General features: G+C 35.3%; 1 protein-coding gene across 1 annotated transcript in view; it reads left to right on the top strand.

Annotated features, from left to right (window-relative positions):
* csmd3b (CUB and Sushi multiple domains 3b) overlaps positions 1 to 20,263 on the top strand; it is a gene marked incomplete at its 5' end in the record, with an annotated part of 285,452 nt that extends 265,189 nt beyond the window's left edge. Inside the window, 8 exons of the mRNA XM_073821447.1 lie at positions 3,013 to 3,124; positions 9,143 to 9,322; positions 11,602 to 11,667; positions 14,144 to 14,302; positions 15,020 to 15,132; positions 16,869 to 16,956; positions 17,550 to 17,685; positions 18,012 to 20,263. Coding sequence (XP_073677548.1) covers positions 3,013 to 3,124; positions 9,143 to 9,322; positions 11,602 to 11,667; positions 14,144 to 14,302; positions 15,020 to 15,132; positions 16,869 to 16,956; positions 17,550 to 17,685; positions 18,012 to 18,171 — 1,014 coding nt within the window. The remainder of the gene's footprint in view (positions 1 to 3,012; positions 3,125 to 9,142; positions 9,323 to 11,601; positions 11,668 to 14,143; positions 14,303 to 15,019; positions 15,133 to 16,868; positions 16,957 to 17,549; positions 17,686 to 18,011) is intronic.
* Between the last annotated feature and the right edge of the window lie 315 nt (positions 20,264 to 20,578).

Here is a 20,578-nt window from a genome sequence, read left to right as displayed (position 1 = left end):
GAAAACATGTGGAGTTCATGTCAGATTGAGTGCTGCTCTCATTAAACCCAATGAGGGACAAGCCACAATTCTAAGAAATAAGCACTAATATGAACCACTACCCTGAAATGTATTATTTAATATAAAAAGCAATATAAATTTTTCCAAAAACCTTTCACCTCATATATTATATATATTTTACTTTTACGCTCATATGCACTATTATATTATTTTATTTTATATTATATTATAAAAAAAATAGTATTAGACTTTTTTGGTTCTCTTTTTGACTCCAAGGCCCACCACAACAACTTTTCCAGATATTTTAGATATACTGGAAATGTATACAAATATAATTACACTACCAGTCAAAACTTTTTAAAAAGATTTTTTATGTTTTTTTAAAGAAGTCTCTTCTGCTCACATTTATTTGATCCAAAGTACAGCAAAAACAGTACAATTTGGAAATAGTTTTACTATTTAGATATATTTCTGTTTGAATATATTTTAAAATGTTATTTATTCCTTATTTTTAGCATCATTACTCCAGTCACATGATCCTTCAGAAATCATTCCAATATTCTGATTTGCCTAAAATAAAAAACATTTTATTGAAATTGTATTTAAAAAATGTTTTACTCAAAAAATACTATGTTTTACTTAATACAAATATTTTATTTAAACATTTTATTGTTATTATTACTATGTTGAAAACAGCTGAGTAGATTTTTTTCTGGTTTCTTTGATGAATAGAAAGATCTGAAAAACAGCATTTATATAAAATAGAAATATTTGTAACATTATATCATCACTTTATCATCACTTTTGATCAATTTAAAGCATCCTTGCTCAATTAAAATTTTCTCCCCAAAAAATTATACTGACTCCAAGCTTGAATGGTATAGAGTATAATATTACAAAAGCTTTTTATTTCAGATAAATGCTGATCTTTGGGTATTTTTATTCATCAAAGAATCCTGAAAAATTATGTGCTCAACTGTTTTAATTATTGATGATAATAATAGTAATAATAATTGTTTCTTAAACAGCAAATCAGCATATTAGAATGATTTCTGTAGGATCATGTGACACTGAAGACTGGAGTAATGATGCTGAAAATTTAGGTTTGATCACCAGAATAAATTGCATTTTTAAAATATATTTAAATAGAAAGCAGTTATTTTAAATGGTAAAAATAATTTTAAATGTTACTGTTTTTGCTGTATTTTGAATTTTTGAATAAATACAGGCTTGGTGAGCAGAAGGCACTTCTTTAAAAAAAGATTAAAAAAAACTTTTGATTTGTGTATTTTGCCAAACAAAAAAAAAAAAAAAAAAAAAAAAACTGAAAAATGTATATTCATGATAAGTATAAAAATGCCCAAAAAGTTAATTTATATGACTTTACCAGTTCTAGAACTCACAGTTTTATAATTCAGTTATTAAAATACTAAAAGTTTTTGAGGAGTGAATTAAAATAAGAAATGTCTTGATTTGAAGTTGTTTTTGTTTAATTCTTGTTTTGTCTTTATTTTAAAGAATTTCAAGTCTTCTTGACCCTGACCACCTTGTTGAGAACCACTGCTCTTTAAAGAAAATATTAGTCAAAAAATGAAACATTTTGTTAACAGATATTATCCCTTATGTTATTCAACTTGAAACTACAACTTCAGATGACATGGAATATAGAGCATGAGTTGTATGGACCACTTTCACAATGCTTTTTTTTATAGTCACAAACCATTTTTTTCACAATCATCTTTGCCAAAGACCTCTTTTTTGGTTTCACTGAAGATAGAAATGAACACAGTGGTTGGAATAACAATTTCATTTTAGGCTAGCTATTCCTTTAGTCTTAAAATAATGATTAAAAATGATTAAATATCTTCCCTTCATTCTTCCACGAAAGCGATCTTTTCAAAGAATGATTCATGGCTTTTCTCAAACACACTTCAGACAGACTACTTGGTGTAGGCCCTCCATTCCCTCACTTCCACTACAAAATATTATTAAGACCTCTCAAGACTTTGCCACTTGAGGAGCTGTGAAATGTATGCATGGATGTAATAACACCACAGAACCACTCGAAAAGAGCAAAAAAAAGTCTACTTCTCAGTAGTGCAAATGAATCTGATTATGTTTTGTCAGGGGAGCAGGACAGAGGGGTGAGCTGAGGGAGACATGAAGGGAAAAACACAAACTCTGAGACTGCTGAGGAACAGCGTTTATCGCCAAGATGTGCTGGCATTAAGAATTCAAGTCGTTACAGTATCAGAGGTCAAGCCCTGCAGAGGCTTCATGAACGGCTAAATATCATCCTTTCTATATTCGTAAATCATTTGTCTGGCCTCGAGAAAAAGGAGCCAGTCAAGCTCTTTTGCTTTCCGGGACTTAATGATGTTGGAGTCGGTGAGAGGAGATATCGCGCACCCAAGATAAGCGCCAGTGTCTATGGCTCGTCAACCGTGTTCACAGAGCAGGGACATGTTAATCAATTAATGTGCTAAGCCCACATGCCACTCTGTGACATGTTAATATTTTACTTCCATCGTATGTGTACTAAAGCACAGCCCACCAGGATATATGCAACACTTTTTTTTTTGTCTCATGTCCTTGCTGGTTATAACATACGTTAACCACATTCAAATGAGGAGCGCTACCATATATTATAAAAATAAGTGCCACTTTACATCACTAGTGGTCTGGAAAGGAGGTCACAACTGCCTCCCAACTGCATGTACTGGTGATTACATTAGCTGTAGGTAAAGTAGGTAAGTACCCTATATGAGGATATCCGCCTGACATTAGCACACATCCATTTGAGCGAGTCTGGAAACCTGATGGTGCATGAGGATGCAGAACCTGAAAGATGTGAAATTTCAAGCAACACCTTTGTAGTCACAGTCTTTTGTAGCATCTGTCCTCAGGAGTGAAACTGACATTCAAATCTGCAAGTATTAGGTGTTTAATATTGTGTTTAATCTGCCTCCACAAGAGAGTTATGGCAATACTGTGTCTGTGTTTTTTGTGTAGGTTGGAAGTATGGTGTCATTCCAGTGTCAGCCTGGTCACCTGCTGCAGGGCTCCACCACACGCCTCTGCCAGGTCGACCTAACCTGGAGCGGGACCCAGCCGGAGTGTATCCGTAAGTGTCTTCCCTAACACAGCCATGGGAATCTGTTAAAATGCCAATTTATTTTTTTGGGAGAAGTTTCTCATTTATAAAGGTCATTGCAAAAATGTATTTGTATAATTAAGCTACAGAGAAATGGGAGCAGAGAAAGTGTTGTACTCGAGAACATCTCGTTCGAGTCCAAGTCAAAAATGATACGAGAAGAGAGATGAGTTCAGACAAAGTCCAGACGAAGTCCACATGCTGCTGAGTTCATGACAAGAACATGAACATGAAAAATTAACAACTACCAAGAACATGAACATGAAAATATTATATACTAATTTCATGCTATTTTTTTCAATACTAATTTTAGATTTGTGGGTGATGTTTCTCATTTAAAAAAGGTCAATGCAGAATGTGTTTGTATAATTAAGCTACAGAGAAATGGGTCCACAAGTGCTGTAGTCAAGAACATCCTGTTCAAGTCCAAGTCCAAACTGAGACCAGAAGAGAGTCAAGTTTAAGCCCAGACAAAGTCTTGGACTTGGCCTTGAGTCAGAGTCCAAGACCATAATTTCATGCTCTTGGTCTCGGCTAAGTCTGAATATAAGACCATCATTTAGCACTTTTGGTCTTGGCCATCCAGACCATAATTTCATGCTCTTGGTCTTGGCCTTCAAGTCTAAGTCCAAGACTATTGTTTTTGGTCTTGGTCTTGGCCATCCAATCAGAGTCTGAGGCAATTATTTCATGCTCTTTGTCTTGGACCTAATAAGTCACTTCCATCATTTCAGGTCTTGGTCTGGCCTTGGACTCTGTCTTGACTCAGACTCAACCTTATTCTGGTCCAATTTAGATTTGTGGGTGATGTTTCTCATTTATAAAGGTCAATGCAGAATGTATTTGTATAAATAAGCTACATCGAAATGGGTCCACAAGTGCTGCAGTCGGGAACATCCTGTTCAAGCCCAAGTCTAAACAGAGACCAGAAGAAGTCAAGTCTAAGTTCATGACTAGACCAAGAACATGAAAATATGGTTATGGGATTTGACCTTGAGTCAGAGTCTAAGACCATATTTTCATGCTTTGGGTCTTTTCCTTCATGTCTGAGTCCAGGACCATTGTTTCTTGTTTTTGGTGTTAGTCTTGGCCATTAAGTCCTAGTCCAAGGCCATCATTTTTTGCCCTTGGCCGTCAAGTCTGAGGCCATTGTTTCATACTCTTTGTCTTGGACCATATTAGTCTGAGTAAAAGACCATCATTTCAGGTCATGGTCTGCTCTGGTTTTGGACTCAAATCCACATGCTGCTGAGGTCATGACAAGACCAAGAACATAAAAATATGGTCTTGGACTTGGCCTTGAGTCAGAGTCCAAGACCATAATTTCATGCTCTTGGCCAAGACTATTGTTTCTCGTTTTTGGTCTTGGTCTTGGTCTTGGCCTTCCAATCAGAGTCTGAGGCAATTATTTCATGCTCTTTGTCTTGGACCTAATAAGTCACTTCCATCATTTCAGGTCTTGGTCTGGCCTTGGACTCTGTCCAATTTAGATTTGTGGGTGATGTTTCTCATTTATAAAAGTCGATGCAGAATGTATTTGTATAATTAAACCACAATTGCTATAGTCGAGAGCATCCTGTTTAAGCCCAAGTCTAAACAGAGACCAGAAGAGAGTCGAGTTCAAGTCCAGACAAAGTACACATGCTGCAGAGTTCATGACAAGACCAAGAACATAAAAATATGATCTTGGACTTGGCCTTGAGTCAGAGTCCAAGACCATAATTTCATGCTCTTGGTCTCGGCTAAGTCTGAATATAAGACCATTATTTAGCACTTTTGGTCTTGGCCGTCCAGTTTGAGTCCATTATTTCATGCTCTTTGTCTTGGACATTTCAGGTCTTGTCTTGGACTCAGACTCAACATATTCTGGTCTCAAACTACAAAACTGTCCAATTAAACTTGAATTAGCCTCAGCCTCAGACTTCATGCCCATGGACTATTGGCTAAATGCCTGATGCATACGGCACACAAAATTGGAAACACTTCAGGAGTTTAGAAGTCATCATCTGATTGGTTAAATTTACTGAATTTGCTGAATTTCCAGGAGACTTGTGTGTAGTGTGTGCTCTGTGATGCTCCACCTGGAAACAAAGATGCTGTGACTCCAAACCCCTGATGAAAGAATAAATCCGTCATGTTTACAGTTGTGACAATGAGTGCTTGTCAAAATCAACTAAATGGCAGATTTTCAAAAGTATGTGGAATATGTAAGTTTGTGGCATCTTTAAAATACATGCAACAGTTTATACACCGCTCTGTTATTGTAGGGACATTTCAATTCAATTATTATCATTCAAAGCGACCAAGGTTCCCAGACCATCTGCCGTCTGGCTATGTTAGACAAAATTTGAATGAACTATTAATTGCTAATTGTTCTATAAACAACAGGTTAACATCAGTTAATTTGAATTTGAGTCACCATGTGACCAGTTATTTTGTGTTTTTGCTCTGCTAATGACAGTTGTTCCAGCAAGTTCATATTCATGATTGTTTACTTCACAACATCCATCATGTTCTACTAAGTCTAACAAAGTCATTCCGCTGAAGAGAGCAGGAAATTTTTATTTCTGTGCTCGTATTAACATCAAAAGAAAATATGGTGGAAAATACTCTAGAAACCTATTTACGAACACAATCTTTTGCAATGTAGGATTTTATGATGCAACATAAAGCACTAGAGCAAACTACTTGCCTATTGTTTTTGAAAAAGATGTCTGGGCTTGATAGAAGTTATACTTTCTGTATAGTCTGACTGAATATAGATGTTTATAGCTACAGTTTGTTAGATTGATTACCATTTGGCTCTCCCTATGCATATAAATTAGATTTCACAACCATCAAATGATGCCATAATTCTCAGTGGCACACTCCTGATATCCATTTTATACTTTATGATTGTTATTAAAGGAAATACTCCACACAGTAACCCAGAAATCACTTGATTTTCTGTGTAAAGCTGCAGTTTGGTTACACAACGGCAACACTGTCAGTGTGAAAACACCATGTAAGTTACACAGTGGCTATTACTCATTATTTGAACTAGCAGTGTGAAACAGACCTGTGGGTGACTCTGAGACTGGTGTAATGTCTGACCAATATATTGCTTCTTCTCTGAGGCTCATTTGAAACAAAGATGTACATACTCAAGCATACGAAAAGACAATCACTTAGAAAATGTCTCATATTATCTGAAAGATTAATGTTTCTTACACAATGGCCACTTGAGTTGAATTGCTTCTGAATTATGTGGGTGATATATGTGAGTTGTGATACCCTGACTACACTCTCCTGGTTCACTTCATCAATTGACAAATCTTAGTGATAAAGATCCGTCTGTGCTCTTAGAGAGTTAAAGCAGACTAACTCCTTGAATAATCCATTTTAATTACTTTGCTAAAAATAAAATGCTTAGTTTGTTTAGTTACTATACCAACTGGTTGCTCTTTTTTTATCTCAGTGCACACCCCTGACATCACCTCAGGGTATTTAAATCACAAATGGATGAAGATGATTCTAGTGGGTTTTCGCGGCAGGCTTCGAGGCTTGTGATTGGATTATGTCCATTTTCCAACAGAAGCTCCAAAATCAACAGCATTAAAGCTGGCTGAAGTACGAGAAAACAGCTGGCCTCCAATTTCACAAGACAGATTGCCATTCAGTTGAAGCATTTCGAAAGCTAATTACATTTCGCATCATGCCACTGCCCCAAAGTTCTGTCATTGTTTTGCAAAAATTAGGAAATTAAAGAATGAGATGGCTAGGAAGACACAGCGCTTCCCCCCACTTAATTGTAAATCTGTGATAAAACAGCTTTTGTGTGCTTGCACCTAATCACGCCATTTTTTCCCCCAAGAATAATCGAGATCATTCCGTAATTACGCACTATAATTTTGTTTACACAGAGCAGTTGGCTACTCACAGAGTCAGGCTGAGTGCTAAATCATCTTTCTCATTCCCCTCTTTTATTTTACACAGAATTGGATAATGGCTGGCTGTCCTTTCCATTAGCGTTCCACTAGATTTGTCTCCAAAGAAATAATGTGGGGTTTTTTTTCTTGTGCCTTGCTCTGTCCTGAGAATTTATTTATTTACTTTAAGTGGGCTGTATCATAACATTTATAGCAATGGAAGGTTTTGGAATGCAAAAAGCTATAGACTGGTAGTGTGAGAAGGGGTGGGTGATATGACCAACATTTTATATCACAACATGAGGAATTTTAAACTGCTTGCTGTTCTTTAGAAAAATCAACAATGACTGTTTGATTTTGAGATCCATCTTTTCACACTGAGGACAACTGAGGGACTCATATGTCACTATTACAGAAGGTTCAAACACTCACTAATGCTCTAGAAGGAAACACGGTTCATTAAGAGCCAGGGAGTGAAAATCTTTTGAGTTTGAAGATCAGGGTAAATTTAACTTATTTAACTTCTTCTAAGAAACATGTAACTATCTTGTGTATCCTCTGAAAGGCAGTACTAAATGGAAAAATATATAATATTTAGGAAAAATAAGAAAAATGTACACATCTCCATTCTGTTCAAAAGTTTTCACCCCTCGGCTCTTAATGCATTGTATTTCCTTCTGGAGCATCTGTGAGCGTTTGAACCTTCTGTAATAGTTGCATATGAGTCCCTCAGTGTGAAAAGATGGACACACAAAAAAGCTGAAAAACCAAAGAATTTGTGGGACCTGAAGGATTTTTCAACAGACAGTTTAAGAATTTGAGAATTTATTTATTTACTTAAAGTGGACTGTTATCATATAATTTATAGCAATTGAAAGTTTTGGCAAGCAAAAAGATATAGACTAGTTGTATGGACAATCAATATGTGAATAATTTTGAATAATTTTAATTGTTAATTAATTAACATTATATATCAGGATATAGTTATTTAAGCTTTAAATAAGATGTTTATGATATCAAAATTTAACACCATAGAAATTTAATCATTCTTGTCAGTGTCAATATCACAAAAAACTGCATATTCTTCACTGTGTAAATTAAATATATATTTCATCTTATTAAAGTTACAAAAGTGATTCAATCAAGGCCAGTGAGAGAGTTTCTCTTTTGTTGATTGAATAACATTAATGACAGACGGCAGGAATATTAGACTGCTGTCACTTTAAGAGCTACTCAGATCCAATATACTGTTACACATGTTTTCTTTCTCAGCTGTTTGCTTTTACTTAAGACCTAAATTGCTGTGTTTATGAGGATACTTTTGCAAAGATGGGCATTTTGACACACAGCGATGTGTATTTAACCATTCAAGGCCTATATAGCAGAAAAAATTACTGTGCACTCTGTGCACCGTCTTCATGCGAGCACACTTCTCTGACAGCATGTACATATGCGTACAAAGATGTTTGAAGCACATTTTGATTCACATCTTCTCAATAAATGAGCCAAACTTATTGCAATAAACCCCGCGCCCCCATATTATGTAGCAATTTAACTGGAAACCGTAATAGTTTCTTTGCCTGGTTCCATTCTTTTCTTTTGTGAATGTGCTGTTGATGTAGTGATCATGGCTAGAAAGCCTTATCAAAGTCTTGGATAAAAGAACTAGGTCCAGTGCACCGAGCCAAAACCTCAATCCCGGCTACTTTTGATCAAAGTCATAGTGATGGTGGAGCTGTTGGAATGACTGAGTGAGCATTGGCTTGCGTTTGATCTGCCGGTGTGACAGGTAAAGGTGCGCTCCCTTTAAGTGCCGTCTGCCAGCATGCATCAACGTCTGCCACACTCAAGGTTCTCCGCCAGCTTTTGTAGGCACAGGAACGTGGCGGTGTCAGCTACTGAGGGAAAGAGCACAGATCCTCTCTAAAGAAACACGCCATGTTGTCTTAAAAGTTCAAACTTCATTTTGATTTGGCCCGCTGAAGTTTGAAGTCTGATTATATTGGGGACCAAGACTGTTTGGATAGCACTTTCATTTCTTTTGTTTCTTCTTTTCAATTACTCTTTGTTTCCTTTGTAGCCCACAGTTGTAAACAGCCAGAGAGTCCTGCTCATGTGGATGTTGTGGGTATGGATCTACCCTCCTATGGTTACACGCTCATCTACACCTGCCAGACCGGCTTCTTTTTGTCTGGGGGCTCTGAGCACCGGGTCTGCAAGTCTGATGGAACGTGGACTGGAAAGATGCCTGTGTGTCGAGGTATCAAACACTTTGCATTGTCTGCCAGCACTTTTAACATTTCTATAGCGTCCATACAGAATATTCCCCTCAGATTTTACTCATTTTACTAGTTTGAATGCAACTTCTAAATAATAATTATTTTATTTTGTCTTTGTTTGTGTGTGTGATTTATGACATTTTAATTTCATACAGTATGATCAATGAGACATAATTTACTATAAAAAAAAGTAATTGTATCTCGTTTTCATACAGCAAAAATGCAGGTTAATGACTGGTTGTTTAATTGTTTTTTGTTTTGTTTTTTAGTTTGGGGTCAGTAAGATTTTTGAAAAAAAGAAATTAATACTTTTATTCAGCAAGGATGCATTAAATGGATTAAAAATGACCCAAAAGACATTTAAAACGCTACAAAAGATTTTAAAAAATGTTTAAAAACATTTATAATTAGTTATTTTAAAAAGAATCCTTAAAAATATATTCAACGTGCCTTTTTAAAATGTATAATATTAAAAATTGTTTCTTAACAAAATCAGCAAATTAGAAGGATTTTCGTAGGATCATGTGACACTAAAGACTGGAGTAATGACTGCTTAATATTACATTTTTATATATATATATATATATATATATATATATATATATATATACTGTCATTTAAAGGTTTAGGATCAGTAAGATTTTTAATGTTTTTAAATAATTGTCTTATGCTCATCAAGGTTGCATTTACTTCATCACAAATACACAAAAAAACAGTAATATTGTGAAATATTATTACAGTTTAAAATAATGGCTTTCTATTTTAATATATTTTAAAATAGTATTTATTCCTGTGATGCAAAGCTGAGTTTTCATCTGCATCATTACTCCAGTCTTCAGTGTCACATGATCCTTCAGAAATCATTCTAATATTATGATTTGTTACTTTTATTGTCAGTGTTTGAAACAGTTATGCTGCTTGATATTTTTATGGAACCTGTGTTTCTGTTTTCAGGATTATTTTGATGAATAAAAAGTTACAAAGAATCTTTTCTAATAATATAATGGCCTTAGCCATCACTTTTTTTCAATTTAACACATCCTTGGTGAATAAAAAGTCTTAATTACTTTCAAAAAAGCAAGAATAAACATTTACTGACCACAAACTTTTAAATGGTAGTTTATATTGTTACAAAAGTATATTGTTCTATTTTAAATAAATGCTGTTCTTTTTAGCTTTTTATTTATTAAAGAATCTTGAAAAAACATATGACAGGTTCCGACAAAATATTAAGCAGCACGACTGTTTCCAACATTGATAATAAATCAGCATATTAGAATGATTTCTGAAGAATCATGGGACGATGCTGAAAATTTAGCTTTGCATCACAGGAATAAATTACATTTTACAGTGAAATAATATTTCACAATATTACTGATTTTTCTGGATTTTTGATCAAATAAATGCAGCCTTGATGAGCATAAAAAACTTTTTAAATGTATTATTATATTTTATTGTATTATTTATTAAGTTAGTTTTAAATTTTTTATCAAATAAATGCAGCCTCAGTAAGCGTAAGCGTATCTTTATAAACAAGTACTAATTTTTTAAGATTTTTTTTTTCTAAGTCACTACTAAAGGCCCCCTCAAAAAATTATATCATATCCCTGATTTCATAGCATTTTTCCTATTTTTACATTTTAAAATGAAGTGTAATTGATTTCAGTGTATTCTCTATTTTCACACATTTTGCTAAACCAGACAACATTTCGCCTTTCTGATAACTGTGACTTTGCACTTCCTGCCCAAGTGAGCATGTGCTGAGGTGGGGTGCCGGAGCACTAGCGTGTGGCCAGCATGCTGCAGTGCTGTGATTTTATCTTCCTCGTCTTCATCCTGCAGCTCCGAGCGCTGCCACAGCAGCCAGCACACGCCGCCACGCATGCACACAGCTGTACACTTCAGGCTTTCCAGTAATTACTGCACATAAACAGATGTGATTGTCTATAAAAAAAATTCCCGAGCGGTCGACACGGAGCTTCTCCAAACTGTGCTGGGGCTGTGTTTCTCCCTTATTTTTCTGCGCCTGTCCTAAACAGCCTCCTTTTAAATGTTCAGTTATGCTGCTTGATATGTTGACCATGTCAGCCCCCTGCTGTCTGCAGTCACCTGATTTTTCTTTGTGAGAGGGAAGAAAGGAGGCACACTATTGCCTGGGGATGTTACTGTACTCATGAAATGATAAAAGTGATGCCAATTTGATCTGTCAATCTTTTTTAAACTAAATGCCTTTATTCAATTTTTGCTCTTTCTTTCCCAGCGGGCTCCAAACTCTCCGAAAAGCCTATTAAACCAGTCCCAGGGACGCCGAGTCCGAAGCTAAATGGTGGGTGCGCTGTTATTACGAAATGGGGTTTCATTTGAAAGACCACTTATGAGTGTTAAGTGCACCTCATTTAAGATGCATAATTTTGGCTGAACATCTCCTCTATTTGGCCACAGAGTGCAATGGTACCTTAAACAGTTACTATCCGTGATGTATTCCAGACCACAGCCCCAGGAGGAGGGGACTAATGAGGAGAAAACGGGTTCCAGTTAGTTTGACAGTAAAGTAGTCTGCCAGCCGCAAAAAACTCGACTGGAATCACAAGATAATCCTACTGAACTTTGCCAGACTTTCTTAGAGCATATTGCGTATCTTACGTTTATATACTTGGAGAGCAGGATTAAGTAGGAGACAAGCTGGTGTCCTGCAAAGCTTTAGTCGTGCAATGATGAGGCTCCTCCGGGCAGGAGCACCTACAGTAAATATGAGTCACTTTCTAGAGTCCGTGACTGAAAGGACAAACCGGATATCTAACGTGTTTCCAGAAATTGATGGATCCCAGGATCAGTAAGACACGGAGAAGCCTTCGAGCTACTGGGTTCTGAAACGGCAGATTACAGGAAAATTGACTGCCTTTGTAAAGACTCCGAGCGTGTTAGTGGAAAACTCCGGCCAACACATTATTTCTTATCTGGCTCCATTATAAATATCTTAACTGAATAACTTGTTGAATTATGGCTAAGTTTGACTTAATAATTTGCCTTGCTAAAGCAGTAAGATATGAGAAGATGTGTTACTGTACATAAATTTTCTAATATGTAATTATGTATATATTATCATGTTATATATTATATGTGACCCTGGACCATAAAACCAGTCTTAAGTCGCTGGGGTATATTTGTAGCAATAGCCAAAAATACATTGTATGGGTCAAAATTATTGATTTTTCTTTTATGTCAAAAATCATTAGGAAATTAAGTAAAGATCATGTTACATTAAGATTTTTTGTAAAATTCCTACTGTAAACTTATCAAAATGTAATTTTTGATTAGTAATATGCATTGTTAAGAACTTAATTTGGACAACTTTAAAGGTGATTTTCTCAGTATTTTGATTTTTTTGCACCCTTATATTCCAGATTTTAAATAGATGTTTCTCGGCCAAATATTGTCCTATCCTAACAAACTATACATCAATAGAAAGCTTATTTATATTTTGTAAAATTTAACCTTATGACTGGTTTTGTGGTCCAGGGTCACATATGAATATATATTTAAAAATATGTATATTTCTGTGTATTTAGAATACATTGTAATATCCATTTTATAACATTATCTAGATAAACAGTTGAAGTCAAAAGTTTACATACAGAATCTGCTAAGTGTTAATTATTTTACCAAAATAAGAGGGATCATACAAAATGCATGTTATTTTTTTATTTAGTACTGACCTGAATAAGATATTTCACAAAAAGACATTTACATTTAGTCCATAAGAAAAAATAATAGTTGAATTTCTAAAAATGACCCAGTTCAAAAGTTTACATATGCTTTATTCTTAATACTGTGTTGTTACCTGAATGATCCACAGCTGTTTTAGTTTTTTTTTTTTTTTTGGGTTAGTGATAGTTGTTCACGAGTCCCCTTGTTTGTCCCACAAATTTTTCTGCATTTTTGTGTATTTGAACCCCCAACAATGACTATGATTTTGAGATCCGTCTTTTCAAACTGGGGACAACTGAGAGACTCATAAACAACTATTACAGAAGGTTCAACCGCTGTCTGATGCTCCAGAAGGAAAGGAGCCAAAGGGGGGTGAAAACTTTTGAACAGAATGAAGATGTGTACATTTTTGTTATTTTGCCTAAATATCATATTTTTTCATTTAGTACTGCCCTTCAGAAGCTACAGAAGACACCCCAATGTTTCCCAGAAGACAAAATAAGTTCAATTTCATCCTGATCTTCAGATTCAAAAAGTTTTCACCCTTAATGCAATGTTTTCTTCTGAAGCACCAGTGAGCGTTTGAAAAGATGGATCTCAAGTCATTGTTGGAAAGGGTTCAAATACTCAAAAATGCTGAAAACCAAAGAATTTGTGGGACCTGAAGAATTTTTCTAAAGAACAACGATCACTAAACACTAAAAAAAAAAACACAGCTGTGGATCATTCAGGTAACAACACAGTATTAAGAATCAAGCGTATTTTTATAAATTCTATTATTTCTCTAAATATAAAAACTATTATTTTCTCTGGACTATTTGTAAACGTCTTTTATGTAAAGTATCTTATTCAGTCCGGTACTAAATAAAAATAACATGCATTTTGTATGAACCCTCTTATTTTGGTAATATAATTAACATTTTACAGATTCTACAAGGTGTATGTAAACTTTTGACTTCAACTGTATGCAGATGCATTGTATATTTCATAATATGATATGTCCAGGGATTGATATGACTACTATTGAATAATATTATTTTAGTATTATTATGAATAATATTAAATGTGTAATTAATTTGTTTATTTGTTCACAGTTCCTGATGATGTGTTTGCCCCTAACTACATCTGGAAGGGCTCATACAACTACAAGGGAAGAAAGCAACCAATGACTTTGAGTATCACAAGCTTTAATACAACCACGGGTAGAGTTAATGTCACATTAACAAGCAGCAACATGGAACTACTGCTTTCAGGTTGGTTTATTGTTAAACTCTGCAGATTTACTGAGCTCACAGAACACATTATAATACAGACATACAAACAGAGAAAGCAAACATGAGGACTTCCCGCTATCACAGAATCTGATTCAGTCCATCAGAGTAAAATTAAACTAGACCGTTAACGAGTTAGATCATTAGACTGACTGTACCACCTTCCTCTTCCACTCATGAGACTCACTGTGTCTTGATAAAGCTGACATATGCTTTACATTATCTAATTAATCTTAGACACTGCTATTGGCCAGCCATCAGGAATAATCACTGGTGAATAAAGGTGAATAAACCACCAGTCACTCATGTGAAAAATGGACTTGTCGAAACGGTAATATGATCATAACGATGAGAGCAACAGCGAACCATCAACTGAGGGCAATCAAATGTATCTGTTTGCCCAAAAAGCTGGAGTGCCATTGACCATGTCTGTGTGTTCTCAATTAGGCTCTCGTTAATAGTTTAGAAAGTGGGCTGTTAGGTCACGAGGAGTGCTTGTAGACAAAAAGCAGTGTGTTAGGTAATGCAGGGCTTGTCAATACTTTTATTTTGTGCTTAGACTAGAGAGTGCGTGTGCGCTCGTGTGTGTGCTTAGAAGGAGACAGAGAGAGTGACGAGAAGAGAAGAGAGCAATAAGAGGATGAGACACATGTACGTGGAGCATGTAGACAGCTGTCTGCTCTCTGTTCTCTGTCGTAGGTGTCTATAAGAGCCAGGAAGCGCGTCTGATGCTGCTGGTGTATCATGTGAAAGCGTCCTCACCCACCACACTCAGCAAAATCAAAGAAGAGCAGTGGACCCTGGATGGATTTGTATGTGCACATGTGTCTTATTTTAGTTCTATTATCTTTTTAGGTTATTTTGTACAGAAGAATACAATGTTCCATACTAGTACACGCATCCTGGACTTAAATTGTAGTCCAGTAAAAATACAAGTATATCACATTTCTACCAGAAATCTAAAGCTAAAATTAAAACATAAAATATTTTCATTACTTGAAATAACATCAGCTAAAGTAAAATATAAAAAATAGTAACACTTTAGAATAGGGAACACATATTAACTATAGTTTTTCCTCAGTAAACTCCTAATTTGCTGCTCATTAATAGCTAGTAAGGTAGTTGTTAAGGTTCTTTAAGTTTATATAAAAGGGTTGGATTGAGATCTAAAATATGGTCTAAAAAGTCAGTCATCTGATTGTACTGTGCATAATAAATGCACATTTATGAGTTACACAGACAGTTGTTTTATTTTTTATAGTTATACTGTGCACAATGTGCAGTGTGAGCACCAAACCAAATCTCCAGGTGCTCTCATCAGAACCAGACTAAAAAACATGTGCATCTCTGCTAAAATAAATGATCTAAAATAACATTTTATTTCTGCTAGTTGCCAAGGCAACATTTCTCATTTTCATTTAGTTTAACTTCTACTAAAATACCTAAAACTATAACTGAATTAAAAAAATAATATAAACTTATACATAAAAAACATTAAAAAAAAAAAAACATATAAAAATAACAATGACAAAAGCACACAAAATTATTCAAATGTAACCAATTACTAAAATTTTAATTAAAATAGAAAATATAAAAATTTAAATTGATAAAAAAAAAAAAAACTATAATAGTACAGTTAAGGTCAAAAGTTTGCATCCCCCTTTCAGAAAATGCTACATATAAATTATTTTATGAAAATAAGAGGGATCATACAAAATGCATGTTGTTTATTTAAGTACAGACCTGAATAAGCTATTTCACATAAAAGTTGTTTACATATAGTCTGCAAGAGAAAATAATTGTTGAATTTATAAAAATTACCCAGTTCAAAAGTTTACATACAGTTGATTCTTAATACTGTGTTGTTACCTGAATGATCCACAGCTGTTTTCTTGTTTAGTGATAGTTGTTCATGAGTCCCTTGTTTGTCCTGAACAGTTAAACTGCCTGCTGTTCTTCAGAAAAATCCTCCAGGTCTTACAAATTCTTTATTTTTCCAGCATTTTTGTGTATTTGAACCCTTTCCAACAATTACTGTATGATTTTGAGACTATTATGCAACTATTACAGAAGGTTCAATTGAAATTTAACTTTTTTGTCTTCTAGGAAACATGTAACTATCTTCTGTAACCCCTGAAGGGCAGTACTAAATGAAAAAAATATATATATTTAGTCAAAATAAGAAAAATGTACACATCTTTCTGTTCAAAAGTTTTCACTTAATGCATTGTTTTTTCTAAAATATATAGTAGTAAAGCAAAATGTCAAATCCAATGCTTAAGAATACAGTAACGTAGAAGTTTCTGATCAATTAAATACTCTAAATCATTTAAATACTAAATTAGAGAAGTATAGTTACAGAATTTAAAAAAATATATTAAATTACATTCCACCTTTGCTAATGTGAATGCAAAGTGCTATTAAGATATTTCAGCATGCTGACAATTTCATTGTTAATTTATCTTCAGTTTTAATTTGCCAATCTGTGTGAGCAGTAGTGATTCTAAGTGAAAAATATATTTCTCTTGGTTTGATTGTTTGCCGTCAGGTGTCTGCTGAACCAGATGGGTCCACTTATGTCTTTCAAGGCTTTATACAGGGTAAAGACTACGGCCAGTTTGGCCTGCAAAGGCTAGGTATGGGAGCCCATCTTCATATTTTTTGCATGCTACATTGTAAAATATTTGATCTGTCCCTGTTTCATCAATGCATTTTTTGGGGGGGAAAAAAGTTAAAGGGTTAGTTCACCCAAAAATGAAAATTCTGTCATTAATTATTCACGCTCATGTTGTTTCAAACTCGTCTTCGGAACACAAATTAAGATACTTTTGATGAAATCCAAGAGCTTTCTGACTCTCCATAGACAGCAAGAGTCCTACCATGTTCAAGGATTGGAAAGGTAGTAAGGACATTAATAAAATAGTCTATGTGACATGAGTGTTTCAATCTTAATTTTATGAAGCCACAAGAAAAACTTTATTCAACAATTATTCTTCTCTGCATCACCCTAGTGCCATTTTGGAGAGTATCACTACACATGTGCGCATTTTTTTTAACCACTAATGTCACATGGACTATTTTGTCAATGTTTTGGTACCTTTTTGGACATTGAATGTGGAAGGGACCCTTGCTGTCTATGGAGGGTCAAAGAGCTCTTATTTTGGGTGAACTATCCCTTTAAACAGAAACAAAGGCCTAAAATGAAAATGTGTTTCTCTATCTCTTGCAGGTTTGAATATGTCGGAAAGTAATAATTCGTCCAATCCACCACATGGTACAAACAGTAGCTCTGTGGCCATAGCAATCCTTGTGCCTTTTTTCGCCCTGATATTTGCAGGCTTCGGATTTTATCTCTACAAGCAGCGGTGAGTCTCGCCGTCTATCCTCGTTTGTCAAAGTTTGTTTGTGGAGTTGTTATTCCAGACAGATCGGAACGAATTTAGAAATTAGTCTCTGACAAAATCATCATCATTTGTTGCAGGATGGAAAGAAATAGATGGTGACAGATAGCGTCTTTAGAGACAGAATTAGCTCGTTTGCAGGTTATTGAATGCGATCATAATTAGATGCTAGCTTTCTTCCCTGCGTGATTCCACGTACCCGCTGCCGCCCGACGTCTCAAAGCTGCTGCAGATTTCATTCTAATGACGTTCTCATGTCGTGTCTCGTGTGTTTTGTTTGGCTCTGACAGGACTACTCCAAAAACCCAGTACACAGGCTGTTCGGTTCACGAGAACAACAACGGGCAGGCCGCCTTCGAGAACCCCATGTACAACACCAACACAAAGTCCGTGGAAGGCAAAGCTGTCCGATTTGACCCCAATCTGAACACAGTCTGCACAATGGTATAATTAGGTCCGCCTGACGCGAGAACATCTGTGGATTTTTTTTTTTTTTTTTTTTTTTTAGGGTTTTTGCTTTGTGTTTCTTTTTTAAACGGAGGTGGAAACAATCGCATTACAGTCATGGACGGATTTGTCTGAGACTCGCAGAGGATGTCTAGCACAAACGCTGTTGCCCTTCCTCTGATATATAAAGCACACTCTTCAGGAACCGTTTGACCATGTGCGTCCGCGGAGGACATGTATGAATATGAAACACATTGTCATGGAGGGATGATTTTTTTTTGTTGTTGTTGTTGTTTTTTGAAGACTCACTCTGAAAAGCTTCTTCATGACGGAAAGCATGAAGAGATTTTTCTGCTACCTTATTCACACTCTGTGAGTGCTTCTTCACAGTTGACTGGGTATTTTTTTAGGGGAAAGGGATCTGTAAATCTACTTGCATATATATGAGGAGCATTCACCACCTATATTTTTGTGCTATATATTACCACATGGGAGACCAAGAGAGAACGATTCTAACCAGAGTTTATGAGGAAATTCACATCAACCAATAGGGTTTTTGTACGGTACACAGAGTTTTATTTACAGCCCATTCACAGTCATTCCTTCAGCTGTGTCACCAATCGTCTCTGTGATTGGACATTGAGGCATTCTGTGATGTGTGGGTAAAACGAGAGAAAACGTGTGGAAAAGTGGTGTGTCGTTACCTCCTGAGGATTTTTTTTGAATAATTGTTATAGATCTTTGATATTCCGTGTGCGTGTCTTGTCGATAAGCACCCATCTTCAGTATGGGCCGTAGGACAAATGTCAGCATTTTGACCTGAAGCCTGCAGATTAGTTTTTCTTTTCTATTTATTTTTAAGTAGTGTTTCAGTGCGGAAGTGTCATTGAGCTCCATTTGTATTTGGTAAACAAATTTGATATGATAATTTGGTCATTATAACAACTTGCCATTCTTATTATTACTCTTATTATATAAAAATTTGTATAAAATGAAATGCACTTGACATTTATACAGTATACTTTTATATAAACCTCAGATTACATACAGTAACAGACAAATGCATGTTTCTTAAGGTATATTGATATATGGTGGCAACAATATGATCATATCTATCGTGTACATACGGCCCGTGAAACACCTTTCCAGTTATGTCTGACCTTGTTGATTGATTTGACCTTAAAAAATATCTAAGGTGGGTTTGGTTTACCTAAGCAGAAGAAATTGTAGACATATCACATTGACAACATGAGAGATAAAACACTTTTAGTCAGGGTTCAGACACTGCTGGTCATGTGCTTCCAGGCCTGCAAGCTGTGAGATTCATTCCAGTGCCTTCTAAAATACTCACCACCACATTTTCCTAAACAGGTCATATGTAAGGGTATTGAAAATGATGATGTGTCAGTAGAATGAATGTGATGTTACAGTCCAGGTATGCTGTCGTGCATCGGCAGGAGTGAACGCTGCAGTCTTCAGGAGGCTATGCTGACATCACTGTCCTGGAGTTCCAAAATCAAACCAACAAACCAACCTGTGATATTTTTTGCATTCATTTTTGCACTCAGCCATAGGGATCTGCAGTCTTGCACGTCATTATTTTAATTTAGTATTTATCTCTAGGATTTTTTTTTTTAAATACATGGCAGATTTTTACACAGTGCCTACCAAAAACCATGTGACCCAGGTCTGCTGCTTCCTCACTTGATCTTCTACTCATTCTTCACCTCTGCCATATAGTTTATGTCCTTTAATTTCTCCCCGCCCGAAGAAATGTGTGGTTCAGAAATTCAGTTTTATCCAACGCCACTGCCCGTCCGAGACATTTTAAGTTCCTCCGCCAGTCTGAACTTATTTGCCAACAACAGCTTTTGCTATAACTGACTGCAATAAAAGAAAAACACACATTTATGATAAAAAAGGACACTTTTCGATCAAACAGATGAATATTTGCAGTACAGCTGGGTACTCCTCCCATGTTAATGCATTCAAAAGAGATATAAAAAAGAGGGTAAAAAAGAATAAAAAAAGTTTTGTAAAGAAATATATTTTTATGAAGAAATTATTTGTAAAATGTATGAAACTTATGTAAATTTTCAATGCAATGTAAGATTAAAAAGGCTAATTCCTTTTGTAATGAGTGTTCTGTCTTTTCGTAGTTTTGATGATCGTCTCCAACATTTACTCAAGGTTTTTCTTGTGGAATTGGATCAATAGTGAAATGTGGGCTGCAAAGATAAGCCAAAATCAACAGACCAAAGATATCATCGTGTTTTAAAACGTGTTTTCTTAATATTATTCAAATAATCCATCAGATCCATCTCATACGCTCAGTGTGAGCATTGTTCTGCACACAACGTGACTGATTAGAATTTCACAATTAAACATTCCTGTTTACCCCCTGCTTAAA

Source organism: Garra rufa, chromosome 17 (genome assembly GCF_049309525.1).
Source record: "Garra rufa chromosome 17, GarRuf1.0, whole genome shotgun sequence".
Taxonomy (NCBI): domain Eukaryota; kingdom Metazoa; phylum Chordata; class Actinopteri; order Cypriniformes; family Cyprinidae; genus Garra; species Garra rufa.
Note: the sequence above shows the minus strand (reverse complement) of the source record. Positions and strands in the feature narration are given on the sequence as shown.